This window comes from Astatotilapia calliptera, chromosome 2 (genome assembly GCF_900246225.1).
Source record: "Astatotilapia calliptera chromosome 2, fAstCal1.2, whole genome shotgun sequence".
NCBI classification, from domain to species: Eukaryota; Metazoa; Chordata; class Actinopteri; order Cichliformes; family Cichlidae; genus Astatotilapia; species Astatotilapia calliptera.
Window position 1 is genome coordinate 19,027,635 of NC_039303.1, and position 23,302 is coordinate 19,050,936.

The 23,302-nt window shown below is 41.8% G+C and overlaps 2 protein-coding genes across 5 annotated transcripts; both read right to left on the reverse strand.

The window, feature by feature from the left end:
* Nucleotides 1-1,501: 1,501 nt before the first annotated feature.
* Nucleotides 1,502-12,842, reverse strand: irf2b (interferon regulatory factor 2b). Of its 3 annotated transcripts, none has more exons than XM_026186047.1 (9): nucleotides 12,586-12,842; nucleotides 9,583-9,675; nucleotides 9,355-9,454; nucleotides 8,012-8,188; nucleotides 7,832-7,878; nucleotides 6,008-6,128; nucleotides 5,472-5,624; nucleotides 4,548-4,585; nucleotides 1,502-2,751 (listed from the first exon to the last, which is right to left on the reverse strand). In XM_026186047.1, the coding sequence occupies exons 2-9, from the start codon at nucleotides 9,667-9,669 to the stop codon at nucleotides 2,482-2,484; spliced, it is 993 nt and encodes a 330-aa protein (XP_026041832.1). In that variant the 5' UTR covers nucleotides 9,670-9,675; nucleotides 12,586-12,842; the 3' UTR covers nucleotides 1,502-2,481. The 3 variants fall into 3 exon arrangements, with proteins under 3 accessions (XP_026041832.1, XP_026041825.1, XP_026041830.1); XM_026186040.1 differs by having other exon boundaries at nucleotides 6,008-6,131; XM_026186045.1 differs by lacking the exon at nucleotides 12,586-12,842 and adding an exon at nucleotides 12,450-12,575 and having other exon boundaries at nucleotides 6,008-6,131.
* Nucleotides 12,843-14,467: 1,625 nt separating this feature from the next.
* LOC113032906 (caspase-3-like) lies at nucleotides 14,468-22,913 on the reverse strand. Of its 2 annotated transcripts, none has more exons than XM_026186048.1 (7): nucleotides 22,815-22,913; nucleotides 22,105-22,170; nucleotides 21,065-21,210; nucleotides 20,590-20,718; nucleotides 17,787-17,962; nucleotides 16,711-16,831; nucleotides 14,468-14,920 (listed from the first exon to the last, which is right to left on the reverse strand). In XM_026186048.1, the coding sequence occupies exons 2-7, from the start codon at nucleotides 22,164-22,166 to the stop codon at nucleotides 14,691-14,693; spliced, it is 864 nt and encodes a 287-aa protein (XP_026041833.1). In that variant the 5' UTR covers nucleotides 22,167-22,170; nucleotides 22,815-22,913; the 3' UTR covers nucleotides 14,468-14,690. The 2 variants fall into 2 exon arrangements, with proteins under 2 accessions (XP_026041833.1, XP_026041838.1); XM_026186053.1 differs by having other exon boundaries at nucleotides 22,829-22,906.
* Nucleotides 22,914-23,302: the final 389 nt, after the last annotated feature.

Here is a 23,302-nt window from a genome sequence, read left to right on the forward strand (position 1 = left end):
TTGCGAGAGCAGAAATAAACACGACAGAAAAGTGCACTTTGGGTACTTAAACCTGGTCAGGTTGTTGTTTTGTTTTTGTTAAGGCAATACAAAAAAGGGAAGTGATGTCAGACCAGAAGACAAACTGGAGCTAGAGAATGGAAAGATCACTATAAAAACAGCAGTCCAGTTAATATGGCACATTCACATGTCTCAAACAATTCATCGCGACTGCTATGCATCTTTATTCTGCCTTTGAAGGTTGCGACCAAATGGCTGAAAATTACAATTTTAAAAACCCACAAGGTTCAAAATAAAAAAACATGTTTGTTATGGCTGTAGGAAAAAAAGAGAGTGATAAGTAGTAATAAAAGGCTTTAAATGTCACCCTTGAACTGAAGACTGTCACTGTGAGTTTGTGGCGCTCTGGCAATAAAGGCACATCAAAGATTTGCTATCGAGGAAGCCCAGAGCTCTGTGATTCAGCGAGAACCATAAATAAATTCACCACGATCGTTAATGTGCGTCCAGTGTTAAAATTCTCCAGGAGTTTGGTTTAGAAAATAAAAAGCATAACAAGTCACCTACTTTCCCTACTGTTTTCCTACTTGAGCTCTGCTGAGCTGTGCTTTAGCCTGCTAGCTGCCAACACATCTTGCACACTGAAAACATACTCCCCGCAGCCTGCGAGTCAGGGGCTGGTGATTCTCCACGGGACTTGATATAAACAGCTGGGATTGCAGTTCATCCTTCTGTCGACTTTTTGCATTCCAGCAGCTCGGAGTCATTGTGTTACAGGTTGTGGGGAGTACGATGTGCAGACTACTGTTAACGCAGTCAGGCTAGTGTTGGGCATCACAGGAAAACAGGACGGAGCTGAGCACTGGAATGCTGAGGAGGTCATTCACTCAGCTTAATAGGCTCGTGTTCAGCTCCATCTTTTTATCCTTGTACTCTATGAGTAACTTGGCATGATTCATAGATTAAAATAATCTTTTCTCTTGGTGCAGCCCCTCAGTTTATGCTCTTTCTTCTGATCGGCTGCATAAAAACAAAAGCTGGGATCGATGGGTGGTTGGTCGCTCTAAGATGACCACGTCAGGGCAATCTTCCTATGATTTGTACTTAACAGGTCTGCTTTAAGAAACTCCTCCAACACAAGGAATTTAAACCTTTGCAGTGCCGACCACTTCCTCATCCCTCCATGCTTCCTGTGGCAGTGCTACCTGCCTCCCTGCATGTGTCAGCAGCAGGCTAAAGCACACATAGTTTGAATCCAGCTACGCTATCAAAAGGCACACGCAATCAATAACAGCTATCCCACCCCTACACCCCACTCTCTCTCACACAGTCACACACCCCAACACACATGTACACAACAGTGCTGTCTGTAAGGTGCTGAAGCAGCGTGCAGGCATACACAAGAATCAGCTATTTACATTATTAATACCAGTAGGGAGAGGTGTGTGTGTGTGTGTGTGTGTGTGTGTGTGTGTGTGTGTGTGTGTGTGTGTGTGTGTGTGTGTTGGTGAGTACTTTGTCCTGAGGTCGACAGACAGACAGACAGACACACGCCTGCAGGGCCTCACGATGATTGTCGTCCTCTACACAGATAAAAACAGGCCTGTGATTGACGCCTGCTTCGCCAAAACAGAAGAATTTTTGAGTCACTGCTTATGAACACAAGTGGTCTAACCATGTGTCCCCAGCAGAGCCTTTCACGGCAACACTTGAGCTCACACTGTGTCATGATAATGACTGTTGACTGGAAACTGTGCACATCTTAAAATCACAACACAGCGGATGAATAAGATGATGCAAACATAAAGACTTTACTTGGGCATGGCGCCCATTTGGCTACATATTTTAGCTTTTTAAATTTTTATTTATTTATTTACCATTTTTGCTTTTTGCTTCGTGCTTGGCAGGCATCCTGCCCTCAAACACCAGCTCCACTCTCTTGGAGTTAACGGACTTTAAACAAAGAACAAACCTATTCATATACACAATAAAATCTTGAAGAACTTCTGAGAAGTAAAAGCTAATTTTGCTTTCAAAGGTAAAAGTAGTGAAATTCCTTCACTGGCGTTTACTCAAGTGTTACCACGAAGCAGCGGGGAAAACCATCAACCAGCGACACACAGTGTCCATGGCTGAGCACATGGTGTTTTGCAGTGGTATGCTACGGTGCACTTGCTCCTAAATTTGATACTGCACATAGGTCTGCAAGTCCTCCACACATTGAAGTTAATTTTTACATCAGGAAGACGTGCAGGAAGTAGAAAGTGACCTTAAGTGCTCATCACTTTGTGCACAAGTCAATGATTTCCTCAAATGAAAGGAAAGAAAACAGAGAAAATGTTGGCCCAGACAGATATTAGGAAAAATCTAATTTTTGGAGGTTTGTCCCTTTTTAGGCCCCACATGGCTCTGACGGAGAAAACAAACATTTTCTGTCTTTCATATGGACTGGATGCAGTGATGCTACTCCCACGTGTTAGGTCAAGAGGAAGTGATGTCAGAGGTTTTCATAATGACACTCGCGCGCACTTCATGTGTGTGAGTGCCTGGCGTGGACACGAGAGAGTTCTGGTTGTAGGTCGGCGTCCAGCCATCGGTGTGGTAGCTGATGAGCGGGGAAGGGTCTTGTGTGCTCGTCACCTTGAAGTTGGGCTTGGTTGTACTGACAAACGTCGCCATGCCAGGAAGAGAACACGGGGGAATCCTGAGAACTGATGTGCTGTAGTCCCGCCTCCAGGCAGCACCGATACCCTGGAAGACAAAAGAAGAAGGTGATGTAGAAATATGATGATAATTTTTTGGAGATTTAAGAAATAATGTAAAAGGCAAACACCTACAACGCTCTATATTACAAGTTTGTCTGTGAAGGTTCTCAGTCACCCAGGTCATCGTAGTCTAAGGAGCTTGCAAAGAAAAGCGTCTGGACTTCTGTAAGTTGCTTGAACACGTTTCACCTCTAATCCCAGAAGCTTCTTCAGTTGGAACGTCAAATTGTGGAGAGTCCCAGATTTAAGCCCTGTGGGAGTGGCCTCCCTAGAGGGACATGGACCCCCTAATGATCTTCTACCTAATCACACAAGCCAAAAAGGAAATCACATGACAGGGTGGAGCTAGGTTTCACAGCAGGTTCACCTGAAACCATGGCCCATTGTGACCTCCACCCGTTTTCACACCTTGGTTCGTGTGATTAGGTGGAGGATCAATAGGGGGTCCATGTCCCTCTTGGTGGGACACTCCCACAGGCCTTAAATCTGGGACTCTTCCACCATTTGACCAATTTAAAGAAGTCCAGAGGCTTTTCTTTCCAAGCTCCTTAGCCTGCTTTACATGTCACACATTCATATAATATCGGGGCTGCTGTAGCTGAGGAGACAGAGCAGGTCATCTAACAGCTGGAAGGTTGGTGGTTTGATCCCTGGCTCCTCCAGCTTGCATGTCAGAGTATTCTTGGGCAAGATACTGAACCCCAAGTTGCTATTTGATGCGAGTGTGAATGTTTGATAGAAAGCACTTAGACCTAGTAAGAAGGGCTGAAGTAGAGTACCATTTATCAAACAGCACTCTATTGTATGCACTTGCTGTGCCTCACATAAATTACAATTAGCACTTAACCTGACATGCATGTTTTTGGGCTGTGGGAACAAGCCGGAATACCTGCTGCAAACCCACAGAAAGGCTCGAGTTGGGATTTGAACCACGAGCCTCATTGTTGTGAGGTGACATTGCTAATACCAACGCTTCCTGCTGTATTTATTGCTACAAAGGTTAAACATGAAACCATTGAAAATGTGACCTGTCTGGGAGTGTGTGCGTATGATTACGCATGCACATGACAAGTAAGATATATGGACTGTGTGGCTGTCACGTACAGGCCTGCAAACAGGTGATTTTACGAAGCCTGTTATAAATAATGTGTTTGGTTCTCAAAGGAGCATAAATTTGTTTCGTGTGATTAGAAAATAAACCTTAAGTCTTGTGACAGAAATCTGCTGGTTTGGTTTAGTTATTAATCTTTTACTGTTATTTTTTCTTTATTTGTTTTTGTTCTGTTTTATTCTTTAACTGTCTGACTTTATATAAAAAGGTTCCATATTATTGTGAGCCAAAACACATGTGTAGGTATTTGTGTGTGTGTGTGTGTGTGTGTGTGTGTGTGTGTGTGTGTGTGTGTGTGTGTGTGTGTGTGTGTGTGTGTGTGTGTGTAGATTAGACTACAAAAGACAGCTTCATATCAAACTGTTAATATTTGAAAGCAGTAGTTCCTGACAAGACCCTCCCTTTTCTCACTCTCACTTAACATTACAGGAACATTACGCACACACACACACACACACATAACAGGACTCTTGTGGTCTGGTAGGCAAACTTCACCTGGAGCTTTAAACTCAAAGCGGTGCTCAGAGAAGTAGCCACACGTGCACACACACAATCACACGCCTTGTTCAAGCCGTACGGTTGAAACAGGTAAAAACCTGTTTATCTGAAAATCAGACCGGTTAATGATTCAGTTATTACTCTCTCCCCTGTACGTATAATCAGATACTAACCTCTTTGATGTTTTCTGTATCACTTTCTGTGTCGCTGCCTGTTCAAAAAGAGACATGCACACAACTATTACTCCCTCTTACGTCACACACATCAAAGGGAAAAACATGCAGAAAAATTACGTTCAGTTAAAACCATGATTTACAGCAGAAAACCAAACTGACTACGCCAGCATCCGCCAGTACTGTTCTCAAGAAAACAAGGGATACATGAATGACGTCCATTTGCACCCTGACTCATAAAGTAATGGTGCAATTTAAGAAACACGAGAAAGAAATAAGAAGCAGAAAAAGGAAGATGAAGACTCTGATAGTCCACTACAAACTGAAAGAGGCAGCTCTGCCTGAACGACTGACTGGGGGAAGAAAAAACGATAGCTACACATACACAGAAAAGAGGGTGCTGATGAAATGAGTAATGGCAAATCAGTGAGGCTCAAGTACAATAACCTCACAGCCCCACACATAATAATCACAGTTAGAGATCTGTTTAACAGGAGCAGGTTTTCCTCCTCTCTACAGCTGGATGAGCAGCTTTGCCTTGTTAGTTCTCTACAGGTAGGGCGTAGGAAAGATGCTGGTGGATGTTGAAACCTAAGACAGTGCTCTGACTGGTATCAGCAGGTCATCAGGTCACAGTTTCGATATTTCACAAGTTGATGGAGGCACAGAGCAAGTGTCATTTAAAGAGAGAGAAAAAAACAACTGATCTGATCTTGACACCAAGATAATGCCACCGCTCTTCACTCTACAGAGCGTGCTCTGTGTCTGCATTCGTAGCGCTGCTCTAAAAAAGGTTACTATGTGGTCAAAGCTCCTTTGAATAACTACACAGCGGACACTCCTACGAGCCTGCTCCACCCTAACTAACGTATTTATGTTTCTCCTTGTAACAAAATGTGGCGAGGTGCAGTTGTGTTGTCTTACCGCCGCACATAGACACAGGAGAGATCTGCAGCGGGTACGGGTGGGAGGAGCTAACAGTCTGCTCCTCATTCTCAGTGGTCACCTCGATTGTTTGACAGACAAACGGCAGCTGCTCACTGGTGATCACATGGTCTTCAGCTTGACTGTGGATCACTGAGGATGGACAGAGAAGAGTCAGGATGAGTGGGTTCATAATCCTTTGTATCTGTAACGACCTTATATGTGAGTAAAGTACACCAATGTCTCCTCTCCAAGCACTTGTCTTAGTGAAAAGTTGTAGTTGGTGTGACGACAATCAAACTTTAAAAAGTTAAATGATACTGAGTGGAGAAAGGGAGGGTTTCGTCATTGCATAATGTGCGTGTTCACGCTTCTTGTATTTCTCCTTCTGATGCAACATCCTCAGGCCTGCCACTGTGTTACAAACCTGACTCATCTGCTTAGTCATTGTAAGCACAGGTCAAAAGCAAACAGGTAGCACATACACACAAATGGGATAAAGGTAATGGAAAAAAAGAGAGACGGTGGTGTGATACCTGACACACTGTCTGTCACTGTCAGCTCCACTGACTCCATCTTGATTGTTTCATGTTTGGTGTAGTCAACAGGTCCAGCATCAGCTTCAAGAAGACTGTTGTCTGGAGATGGAGAGCTGACCTTCTGGTTTCAAGAAGGAAAAACGATTTTTAAATGATGGACGATCAAAGTCTAAAGACACTTTATTTCCATAACAAAGAGCTGACGTCAGTAATCAAAATAAGCGGTAAGACAACACGCCAAACACCTGACCATACAGCAGAGAAAGAAGAAAAAACAATAAGCAAAGACATACAACTGATTAAAAAAAACTATATATAAAGTTAATGCTACAGTGGGCACATTTTTAAGCATTAAATGGTTTTTTGCTCGTGTCTAAACAGAAAATAAGCCTTTCCCTGACTTTCAGCTATCTCACACTGACTGCTGTTTGAAAGATGCTGGATGGGTTTTCCGCTACAGTCCCAGAGTGCCTTGCCTCTGCTCCCAGCATTAACAGTGAGATTAGAAATGGAGTCACAGTTAAACAGACAAGCTCCACACAACAGTTAGTAAACAATTTGTCCACATCAGTGGTTATACTAATGTTAGCCAGAAGAAAGCCAGTTGTATCTACTGAAACTAGTCAAGAAAATCATATCATGTCATCATGTTGCAGGTTTCCCAGCACTGCCATTGGCAAAAATACATTGAATGGAAAAGCTTATCTGATCAGCTAACTTGATCCAAAATACAAACTTGCATCACACTGAGTATGTGGTACTGGCTGCTCTGTCATGCATATGTTGGCTTCATTGTCATTTGTGGTGGGAAAAAGGACCATCAACACAACGCTGAGTACAGTTGAGTGTTTTAAACACTGTCTGCAGAGTTTGAGTCTATAAAGGAGATATCTACATCACATCTATTCATACACATCAGAAATCCCAAAGGTTGTACCAGGAATATAATAACTTTAATAAACTCTAACTGCCTTGAGCCAGCAAAGAGATGATATGTGTACTTTAAAAAATGAAGGGATTTATAAACAGCTTTGTTAGAAACGAGCTGCCCTGACAGAGAGCATACTCAGACACAGCCTGATATCTGCATCAATTCTGCTATAAAAACACATTTTGCCAAAATATACTGAGCTAACCAACCCCACCACATTAAACAAGTGCACGGCTTCCTTTTTTTTCTTATTCAAATTTCCTGTTCCAAAGCAAACAGCTTGACCCTGTGATGTCCTGCTATATCTGATTTTTTTGACTCCTATTTCTAAGCTCGTTCTTTCAGAAAGTGAGAATAAAAATGCCTGAACAGATTTTCTTAAAAATGTTTTTCTCCAAGTAAAGCTTCAAGATCCACCTATTCATCAGTGCGATACAAGCAGCAGTTACCGGTCGGACTTCTGACAGGCAGAACAGAATTCCGGTGAGTGTGTGGTACCACACCTTTTTTTCCTGGTAAATTTCTCTGTCATGTGTGGAACTGAGCAACAGTTGATTGTTCAAAGTAAGATAAAATGGCAGGTCGCCAGCTCAAAGGCTGCGTGTCATTTCCAGAAGTGTTTTCTTTGCCTTGGCAGGAAAAAGCACTCACAACACTTCTTAGTAAACCATTTCTGTCATACCAAACGTGTTACCAAACCAGCCAGGAGGAAAAGCTGCTTATCAGCTGCAGGTTAAAGTTTGAAATAACTAAGTGAATCCTGAAGAAACATGATTGTTCTAACATGCTGCTGGTCGCCAGCACTGCTCCAGGATCTCTATCTTTGCTGTTTCATTCCTCTACATCCTACTGTAGCATTGATGTGATCTCCATCCCGTACGTTTATCTACCTCTTTATTTCCTTTGGACTTTCTCTCCTTGTCTGCCTTCTTCTTTCCTAGAAAAAAAAAGAAAAAAAAACATTCAACTGAGTTTCCAGTAACCTCAAACAACAAAAATGAGGAAACAATTGAGTTTCGAGGCAGAATGATAAAACTGAAAGAATTTATGACGACAGCAGCAGCACTCACCTTTCTTGGCATTTCTCTCTGAGGAGGAGAGCATCTTATAAACTCTGAAGGCATTGGTTCCCTTTTTGATGCTTTTGTCCTTTACCTCCTCGATGTCTGGCAGGCTGTTCATGGCACAGCGAAAATTAGCCTTCCATGTCTTTGGATCAGGACGGTCTACACCTGGCTGGTATTTACCTGATTCAGACACAAGAAGGAAAAAAATCACTAATTTGTCTTTTTGTGGTGGATTTCAGAGAACAGCTTCATCACTATGGAGGCGATCATTTCTCAGCTAACCAGTGTTACCAGTATGCATACTGACTCTTGTTGACTCTATAATATTAGCTACAAAGACTCTACTTGGTTAGTTTTTGCTGTTTAATTTTACAGCAGCTGGTATTATGTGACATGTTCACTTCAAGTCAGATCATAGTGAAAAAACAAGGAAAATATATTTCTTTGTCTTATTACATAAACTCATTTAATATGATACAATTAGACCATTTATTGGTCAAACTAACTATTGCAATCAAGTACAGGCACCACCAACAAGACTGCAGCTGCTTTTAGCTCGATCTGTAATAAAGTAGCATTTCTCTCAGTGGAAAAATTAACCTGAAATATTTAAACAATGTAACAATTTCCCTAATATTATCCACCAATGAGGTCATGTGACTGGTTTGCTTTGTTTGTTAGCAGGATTACTCCGAGGTGAGGGTTTACGCAGCTTAGCAGTGATTAACGTTTGATCTGGATCTGGGAATTTTTAGAGGGGTTCTTTACCACCAAGGAGCAAAAGTTGGACATTTTACATCATATGTTCTCACATACCAACCAAACTGAAATGTAAAAAGCGATTGGGAGACATCATCTGACAGTCTTCAAACGTCCTTCTAGCAAAGATTACACAGATTATGTTTTCTCATTTACTGCTGTAGCAAAGCAGTGGGGATTACCCTTACACAGACATTGTGTGCTTCCTAACAAAGTTACCTGAGAGCAGGTACTCAAGCTGTTCAGCACAGAGCCAGCACACGTGGTGTTTACATCAGGTGAAAAATATGGAGTCAAACAAATGCAAAAGGATCTCATTATTTTAGGGACGGTAAACAAACAAGAATTTCCTGATGTTACTGTTCTCCGTTTAAGTGAAGCTCAACTTGGATCCTTTTTGAATGTTACTGACTGGGGTTAGCAACGAAGAGGAACACTACTCCCAGTGATATCGAAATGAGGCATTTTATAAATCAAAACTCTCTGAACTTAGTCACAGAAGTGTTTCAGTGTGTAGCAGGCATGAAAATCAGAACCGCTAAAAAGGAGAAGCAGCAGCAGAGGCTGCAGTTAAATCTGTGCAATACCCGTGTGTATGGCCCATCTCATGAAGAGCGGAGCATCTTTCTCCAGGTCCCAGCCATGACGGGCAGCGTGCATCCAAGGAATCTGGAAGATCCTCTTCTCCTACAAACAATTTACATTGTTTACATCATCTTGAATTTCAGAGTGTGTGTGTGTGTGTGTGTGTGTGTGTGTGTGTGTGTGTGTGTGTGTGTGTGTGTGTGTGTGTGTGTGTGTGTGACAACACTCACTTTGTTAAGCCATTTCAGCCCTGGAATCTGACAGGATTCGATTTGTTCCTGTAACCAGGGTCTCATCCTCATTCGTTCTACTGGCATTGCGGTCTGTGAAGTCACACACACAGAAACGTTATTATGAATGTGTGAGCACTGGTATTGATACTGGGATTCAAAGATGTTTTTTTACACATAGCATAGTGTAGCAACTTTTAAAAAAAATAACAGAAATGCTGTAATACGTGATCTGCCGTGATGCTCACTGTGCAAGAACACTTAAAAAATCTTGTTTCACACAGGATGAACGGAGCGGCTGCACCGAGCCAACGACAAACAAGAACGATTCTGAACCATGAATCACCCAGAGCTACTCAAGTAGAGCTGGAAATTAGCATAGCAGCCCCCCACTGATGTTTTTTCCCCATTCATAGTCATCATTTCAGAGTGAGGTGTGGAACACAGTTGAATCAGATCTGTGTGTGCTTGTAAAGATAAAACTCTTGGCCAGGCTCTTTAATGTGTTCGCAAAGAACAGCAGCCATAAAACACGATTCATAAATAAAAATGTCAGCTCATGTTTGTAGCTCTACACTCAGCCTCACACTGTTCCAGAGAACGACACCTGAAATGAAACAACAATGGACCAAGAGGAAAAAATGAACACAGAGCTCATAACCGTCCCAGAAAACTTTAGCCCACCCATGTCGCTACATTTGATTTAAGGGCAGAGTGATGATCTCTGCACACAAACCTGATCAAAGTCCAGTCAGGCAGACACTCCCTGCCAGCGCAGTGCTTCCCCAACAGGTTAAACAAGGTGAAACAGCACAGCATCAAATCCAAAATATCAAACAGGGCTGAGCCTTTCAGCTGTCTCTGTCTTTCAGAGTCTGCTCAGTGAAAGCTCACAATATCACTACAGAAAACACAAGCTGAAAAAGATACAAGGAGTGCAGCACAAATGGCACACATGGGCAAAACACAGGGCCCACGTCCCAATTCAACACAGCCCCTGGTGCCCAAAAATGAAAACTAAACAACCCACGCAAATATCAATAAGAGACAGCTTTGTGTCACCAAATCTCAACGCAAATGACTTCAGCAAACACAAACTGATATTTCACCTTTAAAGTCCTATCAGCGCACTAAGCTCTCAGTGGTTTGCACACCTGAAGCATCTTTGACTTGCTCACTGTTAACAACCCAGTCAAGCTGCCATCAGGTGCAGGGCAAACGCTCCTACAAGCAGATCCAAGTATGCTGTGGGTGCTTCAGTTACTGCTGACCTGAGATCAGTTACACCTGTGCATGCAGCATTCAAAAACAAACTCAAAACCTTTTTTGTTTGCACAGGCTTACACTTGTTTACTTTAAAGCACTGTAATCCTACATGTTTTTATCTTATACATGAAGCACATTAAGTTTACATATGATAAAATGTGCCATTGCTGTTTAACTCAGATGCAACAGGGGGCGCTGCACCGATCACTGTGCAAACAAACTGTGCTGTGCGCTTCAAAAGCAGACTTTGCTGGTCTTGGAAAGACAGACAACCGTCTCAGGTGTTCCCAGCAGACTACATGACACACAGCATCAGTTAGAAATCATTCACACAGGTTACTTACAGTCACACTAGCGACTCAGGACAAGAAATTTATTTATTTATTCACAGATAAGACAGCTCATTAGTTCATATATAGTAAAAACGACCCAGGTATCTCTTCATCCTGATTTATCACCCAAGTTCTGACCGCAGCTTACTTCACACGTTAAAAGCAGCACGCTCACATTCACAAATACGAGCATTTGTTTGTTCTTAAATTACGTCTGTGGATATTAATATTTTATTAATATTTTCATCATTCACAGACATGCAGTTTAACTACAGATATACTTGTAAAAACTTACAGTTTTATTTCAGAGTATGTGACGCTGACAGAAGACATTTTCTAACAGAAAGACAATTGAAGGGAAAAAAAAGACCCAGATCTATTTTAACGCATTCGCCAAATTCACTTAACTCAGCACTATGTCATGTTTCCGCTCCGTTTTTCAGAGAGACAGACTGCATCTAAGTCCTCTGAGAGAACAGCACATGTGTGAATACATTTCAATAAGCAGATGTTTAATAGGTGGAAGGGGGAATCATCACAGCGGGACTTTAGGGTTAAATGAATGCGGTTAAACCGTTGACGCAAACTATACTGATTTCTGACCAACATGTCATCACAGTGCGTGGCACTATGTGTGCTTTCTTCTGTTTTTTACTAATTGCACAATGAGGAACATTTGCTGCTGATAATGCGGAAAAATTGGATCAAGAAGAGTTGAAATATGTATTTACACTGTGTACATAACGGTGTCTACACAAATATAGTCCAACTGTACATTTAAAAATATAACATTCAATATTATAACATCAATACTACTTTTTAAATTATTAATAGTATTACTATTATTATTTCTTCAGTGTATAGCACATTTATTTTTATACTGCTAAACATGGTAAGTTACCTGTCACGGAGTGCAGACAATATAACACTTGTAGTGTTTTCAGTGTAAATAACACGCACTAAGACCTGAATACTGTTCACGGCTCAGTCCCGCTGCTACTCACATTATAACACGGTAAATACACACAGTTACAAACAGATAAACACTGTACACTTCAAAGAGCGGGAGGATGCTAGCAAATATTAACAATTCCAGGTAAACAGCCACATCAGCGCTGACTTTCCAACGTTAGTAACGTGTTTGTTCTGGAGTCGAGTCTGCTTTAGCAGCAGGGGTCAAGTCAGAAGTTTATCGCGCCCTGTGTGTCTACCGCCTGCCACCGAGCTGACCCAAAACAACGAAGTCAAAAGTGAAAATAAATCCCATACCGAGTCATGAAACGCGGAGACAAACTGCAGAACTACTTTCACTTGAGCTAGGGATCCGTCATGTCGCCCTGTAGGAAGTCAGTGTGGCCAGGGGAGCGCAAGGCAGCGACGTTAATATGCGGAAATAACATGTTACCTGTTAGATTTGGACGGCCTCGGGCTCCACAGTCCCGCTGTCGGAATAAGAAGAGCAGCCAAAGCCGGACAGATTAACGTGTTCGAGGTTTTAAGTGGAAAAGGGAAAGTGTGGTCGTCGTTTATTTCTGTTTCTGCATTCAGACCGAAAGCAAAACAACGGCCGCTTCGGGAAGTGGGGGCCAGAGCTGGAAATCCCCCTCCTGCTCTCGTGCTCTCGCTTTGGGTCGGTCTCGAGCGTCGTGAAGTCTCGCGTGCGCTCGCACACGCCAAAGCGAAGATGGCTCACTCCGTTGTGTTTTGGGGTTTTTAATTATCTTTTTTACCATTCACCTTGCCACGCCACTGCAAAACACCAACATTAAATCACTGCACGACTAGGCTACATATACATAGCTCAGTGACTAGTACCTGAATACATGTCCTGGCTAACTGTAGCAAATACGTGTTTAAATGTGCAAGCAGGTGAAACACGACGGAAATGACTCCCCCCTCCCCCCAAATCGTTTATTCTTAGGACATAGACGATCTTTGAGCTGAATTTCATTTTCACTTCCTCTGTGTCTCTCTCCCTTCGTCGCCCCCACAGCTCCTCTTCTTTCTCCGCCACTGCAACTGGAAACGAAACTAGAAACTTCTCACAATTGTGTGTGTGTTTAAGGGGTTGGCAGCAGCACACCTGCCGTTGTGTGGAAAGGACACGTTTGTAATGTTTCTCCTCTAAGTGTGTAGCTGTGGCCCAGAGTCAAGCTGCAGTTTAGAGTAGTGCACGCAGTGATTCCGTTCATTCTTTCAAAAGAAGAATCGAAACTGAGCTGTGCAGTTTCACATGAAAATGTCTGCAAGCTAGCAGCAGATCGACAGATTCCCAACACAGCAGCATGTATGCATGACATGTGTCTGTTTTTAATGGAAACTCTGAAGATAAGGCTTCCACTGGCACACTCACACGTACTGAATTTCCCCATTCGTTTATGATTGTTACATTTGGTGTTATTTGTTCTGCCGGTGAGTCACTCCGCACACTGTTTCTGTTTACATCAAAGAGAAAACAGCTTTGTCAAAATCTGGGAATGGAAAACGTGATGTCTGAGAAGCTCCAACCTCCACACTCGATCCTCAACAAATGGAAAGTGTGTGCCAGCTCTCCACGGGGTCAGGGTTATCTCTGTGACACACACAGCTGAGCCCGGGGAGGGGTCTGACAAACCTATCCAAGGAGTTTGTATTTCACAGCAGTGGGCCCCGGACAGAAGCTGCCTTCTACGCAGAATACAGACGGTTAAAAAGAAAAACGGAAGAATTAGAAAAAGAAGAAGAAGAAGCTGACAACTGTCTAAACAGAAAGTCTTATTTCTTTTCTCGTTTTCAAATTAGCACTTCCACATGGTCGGTGCATCAAGGGTTAAACTGGGCCACAGTTTCAGTTCCTGAAACCTGCTGAGTCATTAAAGGCCTCTGAGAACCACGTTAGTTGTTCCTCTGGCCTCCTCTAGTGGCTGCATGTTCACACCGTTGGTTCAAAATACAAAACATCTGGCCTGTCATATGGTCAGCTCTATGAGTGTGTGGACTGCTGCTTCTGCACGCCACCAGAGTGGACTTTAAGTCAAACAAAGAAGATGTGACTGAAGTGCGGACCTTCAGCTTCAATTCAAGGATTTTAACACATGTATTGAATTAAATGTTTTACACATAACCTCCCATTTTCAAAGGCTCAGAAAGAACTGATGATTCAAAGTGTTGAACCTGAGTTTGGTAGATGTTCACTGGAACTCTCAATATGAGGTCCAAAAACATGCCATTGTTAGGCCGACAAAACATAAACCTACGACAGACAGCAAAAACGTGCGGAGCGCGCAGAAAATACAGATGGAAACTGTCGCAACACTGTTAAGGGTTTTTTTTTTCACTTTAATACAAACATACATCCAACACTAAAACACTAAAATCAATGAAAGTATCACTAATCTAAGTGCCAATTGTGCAAATGGGTTTAGTCACATTTAAATCACTATCATCCTGCTTTGCATCAGCTGCAGCACAGCACCAGACTTTGCATTTGGTCAAGGAGAACAAAGATGATTGAGGTTCAACCATGTAAATCTAGACGGGGAAGTAAAAGTCTTTGGTCAACATAGAGACGATACAGGGGATCTGCTTATTGCAACCAAAGCCAGGCAGGTTGCTGGAGGACTCGAAGTAGCGTGAAACACCGTAGTTGACTCGCGTCATGATCTGCATCAGATCCAGCTTCCCACTGTAGCGCTCCAACATCTCACACAACATCAGTATGAACCAGGAGCCGTAGGTTGTGTTTCTCCATGAGTAGTATCCTGCAGGACGACTGACAGTGTTAGCGCTCTTAGAAAACACAACGAGGAGGCGATCGTTCACTATAATACACAATCCTGACACTAATAGTAGCTGGACTGGTGACTGATACAAAACACTGATCTATGGGAGGGCATCTGTTTAGTTCAGCTGTGTGTTTATTATTGCTACCATGGTACTCAATTTAATTTAATATCATTTTATGCAGTAAGATATCGATAGAACTGATACCGGGGCTGGTATTGGATCAATACTAGCCCAATACGCTCAATGCTTTAGTTTGTCTGTCCCCTGTAAGTTGCTCCCATTCATCAGAAAGGAGACATGTGGAAGCAATGCTCCTCTCATGCAGGCACACTTTGCTCCGCCCCTCCTCCCTGCTCTACTGCATTCCGATCTCCTGCGGTCATGTGACTCAGCAGCATCAAGCAGAGCCATGTAGGTTGCAGTGAGTGAGAAAGCAACACATTGTTTAGAGGTAAGTTACGGTTGTTAGTCATTGTGGCAGAGGTGTGGCCTCTGGCCTGCTGCAGGGGAGGGACAACACAGTGAGCTCACAGGAAGGCGTGGTTGAAACACAGGTGTGCTGGCTCAGTTCTTTTTCAGTGACAGCAGAGCAGAAAAACGTGTGTGTGGCAGCAGCCTTGGAGTGACCGTTTCCAGCATGCAGAGCACCAAAGCAACAGAATCTACTGCCATAGACAATAAACAGAATAAACTGACAACGCTGTGTGTGTGTGTGGTCCTTGCCACAGTCATCTTAGCTGTTACTTTAGCCGACTGATCACCTAAAGGCTGTATTAAGACATTTAATTATATATCCAGCCCAGTCAAATCAGTTAGCTAAATGATGGTACTGGAGCAGAAAAAAATATACCTCAAAAATGAACCATGAAAGATGTCTGAGTATAATGAAGAGTTGTATTTTATTCATACAACAAATTAAAAACAGATATTCCAGAGTCAAAATCCACGAAAAGCTAAACTAGTTATTGTAAAAAAAAAAAATCACAGAGGTTTAGTGGTCACTAAAGTGTGTCCAGAAATGTTAAATTGATGATGATTTATGTCATAGATCACGACACTCTGCTGTCCTGCATCAGTTGCCTTTTCAAGTTAAAAGTGTCTATATTTGGCACGTCTGTCTGTTTCTGAACTCAGAGTTTTCAGAGTTGTGTTTAATTTTGGGGTTTTTATTTCCATTCTTTCTTCAGGTCGTCTGGTTCTTGATATTGTTTCTGTCTGTTTTCATTGGGTTTTTTCATTAGTATCCTGTTCCTCTTTTCTTCTTAGTTAGAGTTTGTTCTTTTATTGTTATTCATCCCATAACGTTCTTGTATCCACATCTCCCTGTTTCAGTGGCTTGTTTTCATTTCCTCTCTTATTTTGGTAGTCATTGTCTCCTGTGTTTTGCATTTAGTTTGACATCTCTTGTGTCATTATCCTAATAGTTTCCCCCTTTTTTTCTCCCACATGTTTGAGGCATATATTTTAATGTCCCATTTCTGTATGTGGGCTACATCCCGAGCTTAAAGCATTGATCTTATCGCAGTAAGCGTGTAAATCCCTGTCTCTCCTATGTTCTTTACCAAAGTGTCTATTTTTTACCTGCCATTTCTTATCTTTTAATTTTTTGGAGATCAAGTATTATTTGCACTTTTTTTGGTCTTTTTTATGGACTTTGCCATCAGTTCAAATAAAGCTCACCTTTTCCCACTGCCTTCCATGTGAGTCCACCCTTTAGCCAAAATGTGATGTAGCCTATTAAGATAACAGAAAACACTGTTTGTACCTGGAGCGGTGGAATAGGCGTATAAGAAGTCGGCCTCCACAGGAATCTTCTCAGACGTCTGCTCGTCTCCTACACTGTCGGTCTCAATGACTCCCTCATCCAGGTTTGTACCACGGCATGCCTGAAAAGGAAGGAGAAGCAGATATTATCAAAGCCCTTCTTGAAGCTCCACTTGGCAAACATCTTGAAACATCTGTATAAACATCTGTATAAAGTCACCAGTCAAATTTGATAAAAGCAGCTTGTATGTACTTTTTCAAAAGCTCCATACATCCATTCATTTTCTGTCACTTATCCATCTCTGTGTCGCAGGTACACTAATCCAAGCAGAGATGGCCAGACCTCCCCTACCCAGCTGACTGCTCCAGGTGAGGTGGCTGGGAATAAGCTAGGCGTAACTACCTGAATGTTTCTGGTGGATGGAGGATGTAATGTACAGCTAGACATCCAGTTTTTTGCAAGTATTTTAAATCTTAGCACCAAAAGCATTCAGGTTGTCACAGTCAAGCAGGCGTGTACATCCGTGTGTTTAAAAGTTGTTATAACTTTCCAGAATGGACTAAACCAAAAACAGAATTTCAGGAAAAAACTGTGTCTGTCATCCTCCTGAATACTGAGGAAAACAAGCATCTTTCAGTTGAACTCATTTTGACCAATACAGAAAACAAAATGAGTCGGCTGGGTCTCAGGACTCATGTTGAAGTAGAGCTGGGTGTAATACCAATGCATACCACAAGATGGCGCAGTGACACAGTGTAACATTATTAAGAGGAACTTGTCATTTAGAAGGAAGACTGGCAAAAGGCTACGCCTCCTGAGGAAATGGGGATAACTGCTCTCTAGTATTTGGTATTAGCTGCACCTGTTTTACGGTGGCATCAACTGTAGAAAGGGAACATAGTCTAAATGTTGTAACATGTAGTAATTAGCTTTTTCTCATTGAAAGTGAGTTTAGACTCCTTATCAAAGTTCCAAAGCAAATTACGATCAATGGAAATATTTTACAACTTGATCAAATACAAATGAAAACATGACTGTATTCACAGAAGTGTAGCACACTGGCATAATTAACTAACCTGAATGAAGAAGAGCTTTGGCTTCCCCACCAGACCCGCACAGTAGTCTCCTCTGAAGCACTTTGCCAGGGTATCGAACCTTTCGGGGCCATCGGTGCCGTAAATCACACCCTCATCTCCATGACTAAGCAGCACACACACGAATGATGCATTGTTCTTGTGGTCCTCTTTGGATGCTGGAAACACAGCAGAGTAGATGGGAAACAATATGAGTTATTAGTCCAGTTGTTTTAAAGAGTGCTACTAAAATAGGTTTAGGTTTTTAGGGACTTCATATTTCTGCAGTACATGTACGCTGTTGGAGCTCCTGCCTATTAAAGCTCACACTCCCAAACAGTCCAGTCTGCTTTTATTTGTTAGTTAGCATGGCCCTCTAACAACTGCTAGCAGAAACACAAAGCTTTGGTCAATTAGGAGGGCGCAGGTGGCTTGTTAACTCACTTTGTTAACTCACTTTTACAGCCACGTGAAAAAGAATGAACACCATTCTCAGTTCTAACATTTTGCATATCAAGTTAAAAATGATTTAAGATAAGGTAAGAAACTTGGACAGGGTGATAAGATCCAGGCTGGAAATCTGAAGACAGCAGGTTAAAGTCAGTTATGGCGTTTAACAGGAAGCTGGTTGAGCAGCATAGACGTGGGATTGATTTATTCCTGAGTACGGGCCACATGTCTCTGCAGCAGGGGAGGGTGTAGCTGACTGAGTCGAGGGGCAGCTGAGTGTAATGAACTCAGGTGTGTTGCTTGGGCAGTGGCAACACACAAACAGCCTCTGATTAACTCATAATTGGTTGTGAGATCTTGCGTCATGGTGTTGGGGTTAACACTTTGTAACCTTGTACATACAAAACATCCCTGATTCAAGAGGAGACACACACACAGGTTTGTGTACTCACTGTCCTGCTCCCAGTATATGTGAGGGTCGTGTCAGGAAGGCCATCCAGCATAAAGCTGTGCTCAGCCATCATGTGGATCCATCCTCTGGACTGATCCACTTAGAAATAAAGAGCAGCTCAAAGTACCCCTCTCTGTTCCTGAGGATTTACTTCAGTTTGTGTTCTTGCACAAATTTTCACTTACAGCCAGGGGTCAGCCAGGGGTCAGCCTTGGAGTGGATCTATTTTTACCCTGTAACACGCCCATTTCACTAAATTCCAGGGTTCCACCAGGAGATGGCGCTTTCTTCCAAAAAACTTGGACTTGGACAGTTAGCTATAGATGACCTTCTCAGCATTATTATAGGGTCTTTACCTTATAATATAAAGCACGTTGAGGCCACAGTTTAGATTCAATACTGAATAAATAAAACTGAAATTCACATTCTTTTGAAAGCTTTCATTGTAAATGTATAGTTTGACCACTCAGACTTTTTGAGGCAGGACTGAGCAAACAGAAGTAACCTCATGGTGCCTTCCCAAAAACGGGACATTAGAGGACTACAAAAAAGAAGCAGTCTATCCTGACATGTGAATTCCATACGTTTAAGATTTTCCTGCTTGATATTCAGTTTTCGTTGTTTCTGTTAACACCGACAATTTGAAATAAAATAAACAGGCGTGTTGTCAGATCGTTGCACCAACTTCTTCTTTTTAAAGGAATTACTGTTAAGTTACTCTGTAAGTTACACTCTGTGATCAATTCAACATGATGTCACAAAATTTGCAGATGTATTAACAACAGTTTTCGTAACATACTCTGGACCGCATACTTTTAAAAACGGATTTTAACAGTAAAATAAAAATCGAAAACTCTTTTGTGATTCATTTTATTAAAGGTCAAAACACACCGATGGCACTAAGAAGGCTTCACAGACAGGCAGAGACGGGCTTTGCTGCTTATCTCTTCGATCATTAAGAGGCGATGATATTCAAACGAAGCGCGGCCGCTGAATTATGAGCGCTAAAATGAGAAAAGCAAAAGTCCCTCATTTGAACTTTGTCATAAAGTTTGAAGGGGAAAAAAGAAAATGATTGTTTTCGTAACAGAGTTCTGTAAATACTTTCTGTCTCTGAATCCTGGAATAGCGTTTACATGTGTTCGAATCACAGCCGGCATCGAGCGGATATTTGTGTTTGGAAGTCGTTGGCCTTCTGTTTGAACGATCAGCTATGTGTGATTGATTTGATGCTCTGCCTCTCTGACCTGTCTGTAAATGCTGGCCTTAAAGTTACTGCAGCGATTTATCAGAGATGTGCAGAGCGCTGGCGGTTAACGCAGCAATTTACTGCATTTTAAAATGATGCAATTCTCAAATTATTATTAAAACTACAGTTAAGTCATCTATGTAATATATTTAAAGTGTTTATTTATTCATTCATCGTCAGACGGTTCCTGCAGTTTCGCATAAATTCTGCGTGGTTTATTCCCTACAGTCAGGTTTAGGGTCACATGATGATGATGAAGCTTTGACTGAACAATCACAAGGAACCATTTAGGAAAGAAATTAAACAGATATAAATCCTGAATAATTTAAACTGCATAGTTTAAAAAAATCGTAATCTTCAGGTGTTGAGAGTGCTGTTTCTATAGTTGCTCATTAACATCAGGTCTTTTTAAAACCTGGTCAAAATTAAGTTTTTCCACATCTATCTATCTAAATTTATATGACTGCACATACACCTGCTGTTGCATTTGGAGTGTCTCTTTCACAGTGCAAAAAGAGTAAACGAGCATTAAACTGAATCACAAACATGATCCAGCTGCAGACAGTATCAGCTGACAAACTGACTTCAGCATAACGGCACGGGGAGGATCGTTCTCCACACACACGTAAACATGAATGAGCCAAAACTCTTCTTACCATCTAGCATTAGTTTCTTCATCTGCGCCGCAGTCTGGTTATGGTGCACTTTGACCTTGTAGCCCAGCTTACTGAAGGTGTTCTCAACATTGGCAGCATCAACATCTGTGCCATCACGAGTGCTCATCCCTGCAGAGACACACCAGCGAAAAGGCAGCGCGCTGTAAACATCAGCGTCTTCAGTGTATTTTCAAAGAGGACGTGTATCCTGACTTCACCCTGACTGTGACACTTTGGACTGATAACACTGAGCCTGATCTTTGTAGCAATGACACAAACTCCAGTTTCTTTTTGTCTTTTTAATCAAGTGTTTCTTTAAACTGTCACAGCACGATTCCTCTCCGCTGTAACTCCATGAAAGACAGCAGTAGTCAATCACAGTGGTGACTATGGCAACAGGAAGGCCCAGGCAGAGGCCAAATCTATTAGTGTGTGAGTCAGTGTGGCCCGAGCGGCAGGATGGACCCACTGTTACCTATTGTTGGGTGGAAGTTCTTGTTGTTGATAACCAAACAGGTGCCAATGCATGGGTAGTCCATCTTGTAGCGGTAAGAGTCAGAGGCTTCTGGTCTGCTGCTGTTCGTTTCCTTGGTCTTACCCTTTCCTGCATTTGCTTGTTTCCTGAAAGTGTACACACAAACAATGTGATTACCCTTCACTGAAGAACTTAAGAACTTGTTTAGCGGGCATCATACTTAGAAGAACATTTTAACAACTGTGCAGATACATATTGTAGATAAATATCTTTGTTTAGGTCAGGTGTTACTACAATGCCAAAATTGTTTCCAGGAGTCAGGCAATGCTCAGAAAAATTAGAAAAACAACACTTAGTAAGTTAAATGATGAAATGAAAGGTTAATGACAGGAAAATTAGAAAAAGTGCAGCTTGTTTGGAAGAAGAAAGCCTCTTCTCTCTAAAAAGAACACGGTAGCAGGGTTTCACATATCTGGAGAAAACCAAAAAGAGCACCTCATGCTGACTGAGGGGGATGATTTGGGCTTGGTTTGCAGATACAGGACCTGTGCACCAAGCAGACAGGCGTTGAGTCAATCATCAACTCCTCTGCATAGCAAATTATTCTAAAATGAACTGTGAGGCCATCTGCCTAATAGCTAAAGCTAAGGCTCATATGATCCTGATGGCACCGGCAAATCTAGAACAGAAAGGCTGAAAAAGCAAAGAATCAACGTGCTGCAATCACCCGAAGTCCTGTAACGAGACCCGAAGAGAGCTGTGCATAAATAAATGCCTGCAAAGTCTCAATGAACTGAGGCAATGTAGCAAAGAAGAGCGAGCCAAAATTGTGATGAACTGATAAGGACATCACTGTAGAGGAATATTTGCTTATACAGAAAACAATTACTTCAAGCTTGTGTGGCTAAACGTGGTTCTGCAAGCTGCTGAATCATTGGGTGTGCATGTTTTTCACAGACTGTACAGCATCCTGCAGAAACTTTATGTTTCATATGACTGTACGCGGAGTCAGACAGTGAGCAGTAATGCACAATAGTTACCACAATTTGAAGAGGCTGGCATCCACCACGTCCCCCTCCCTCTGCGTGTCACCATCAGCCATGTTCCTGTGCACAGAACAGAGAAAGAAGTCACCACAGAAAGAGGACAAAACACCCTGTGACTCCTAACAGTCTAACAGAGCACGCCAAACTGTGCAAGGTCAAACTAGGAAGTTGCTCACATGAATATTAATTGTTTGGTTCAATGCAGTTTATATTGTTGGGTGCATGGAGGCACAGCCTGACATGAAGCAGATTCTGATGTATCCACACAAAAAAGCAGAAGCTAAACCAAACTTAAGATGTAGCTCATAGCGAAACAAAAACCATATACACCCATTTTATAGTACAAAGGACAAAATGAATCTCTCTATTTCATTACAAACAAAATCTAAAGTTCAATGTTAAACTCTCATTTTGTTCCCGGACAATATCAGGATATGAGTTTGATAAATTACCCCAACACTGGGATGAGGTGCGTAAAATGTAACTGCAGACAAAAACTACAAACCTAACATACGACAACTGTGCATTAAATTGTTACTACAGCTAATGTTACACAGTAATAAAGACGAGTGAACAAAGTCCTAAAATTGATATCCCCACGCTGCTTTTTTAAACAGTTTCATTTTAGTTACAGCTCCGTCAGAAAAACATATAAGTGAAACAAAACGGCTCACAGGAGTAAAAACCAATAAAGTGGAACATACCTAAATAAACGTACCCTGTAACGAGACAGTAGAAAACAGTAGAATGCGCTTTTATGACATCTGTGACATAAATAACGTCAAACAGGAAATCTCTCACTTAAGACCTGAGACGGTCCGGACGCCGTCCCAGTGTGGGCGGGAGAAGACAACGTCACTTTTTAAAAATCCAACTTTATTAAGAACAACAAGACATCGTCAATCTTTATATCGGGAAATTTCATTTACATAAATGTAAATTTCAAAACTCAACCCCATCATTTAATTTGTTTTGATTGAAATTGAATATTACTTAAACTCTCTTAAATTAATAAAAAAAAAAAGGTTTATCATTGATTGAAATTCATTCAGAAGCTTTTAACAAACGAGCTGTCATAATTACAACTTTCAAGTACAAAGTTGTTATGAAGTCTGTCACATCCCTCTTTTTTCCTTTCCTTTATTTATTTACCCTTCTTATTTCATTGTACTGTTTATTGTTACTCTTATTT

Excerpts from the sequence above, each read along its gene's own strand:
- LOC113032906 (XM_026186048.1), bottom strand. The coding sequence starts at position 22,166 with ATGGCTGATGGTGACACGCAGAGGGAGGGGGACGTGGTGGATGCCAGC. Across the intron at positions 17,963-20,589 it reads GAAGAAACTAATGCTAGATG|CATCCAAAGAGGACCACAAG; the intron begins GTAAGAAGAGTT and ends CTGTGTTTCCAG. Across the intron at positions 16,832-17,786 it reads CAAAGCTCTTCTTCATTCAG|GCATGCCGTGGTACAAACCT; the intron begins GTTAGTTAATTA and ends CTTCCTTTTCAG.
- irf2b (XM_026186040.1), bottom strand. The coding sequence starts at position 9,669 with ATGCCAGTAGAACGAATGAGGATGAGACCCTGGTTACAGGAACAAATC. Across the intron at positions 8,189-9,354 it reads GAGATGGGCCATACACACGG|GTAAATACCAGCCAGGTGTA; the intron begins GTATTGCACAGA and ends TGTCTGAATCAG. Across the intron at positions 2,752-4,547 it reads ATACAGAAAACATCAAAGAG|GGTATCGGTGCTGCCTGGAG; the intron begins GTTAGTATCTGA and ends TTTGTCTTCCAG.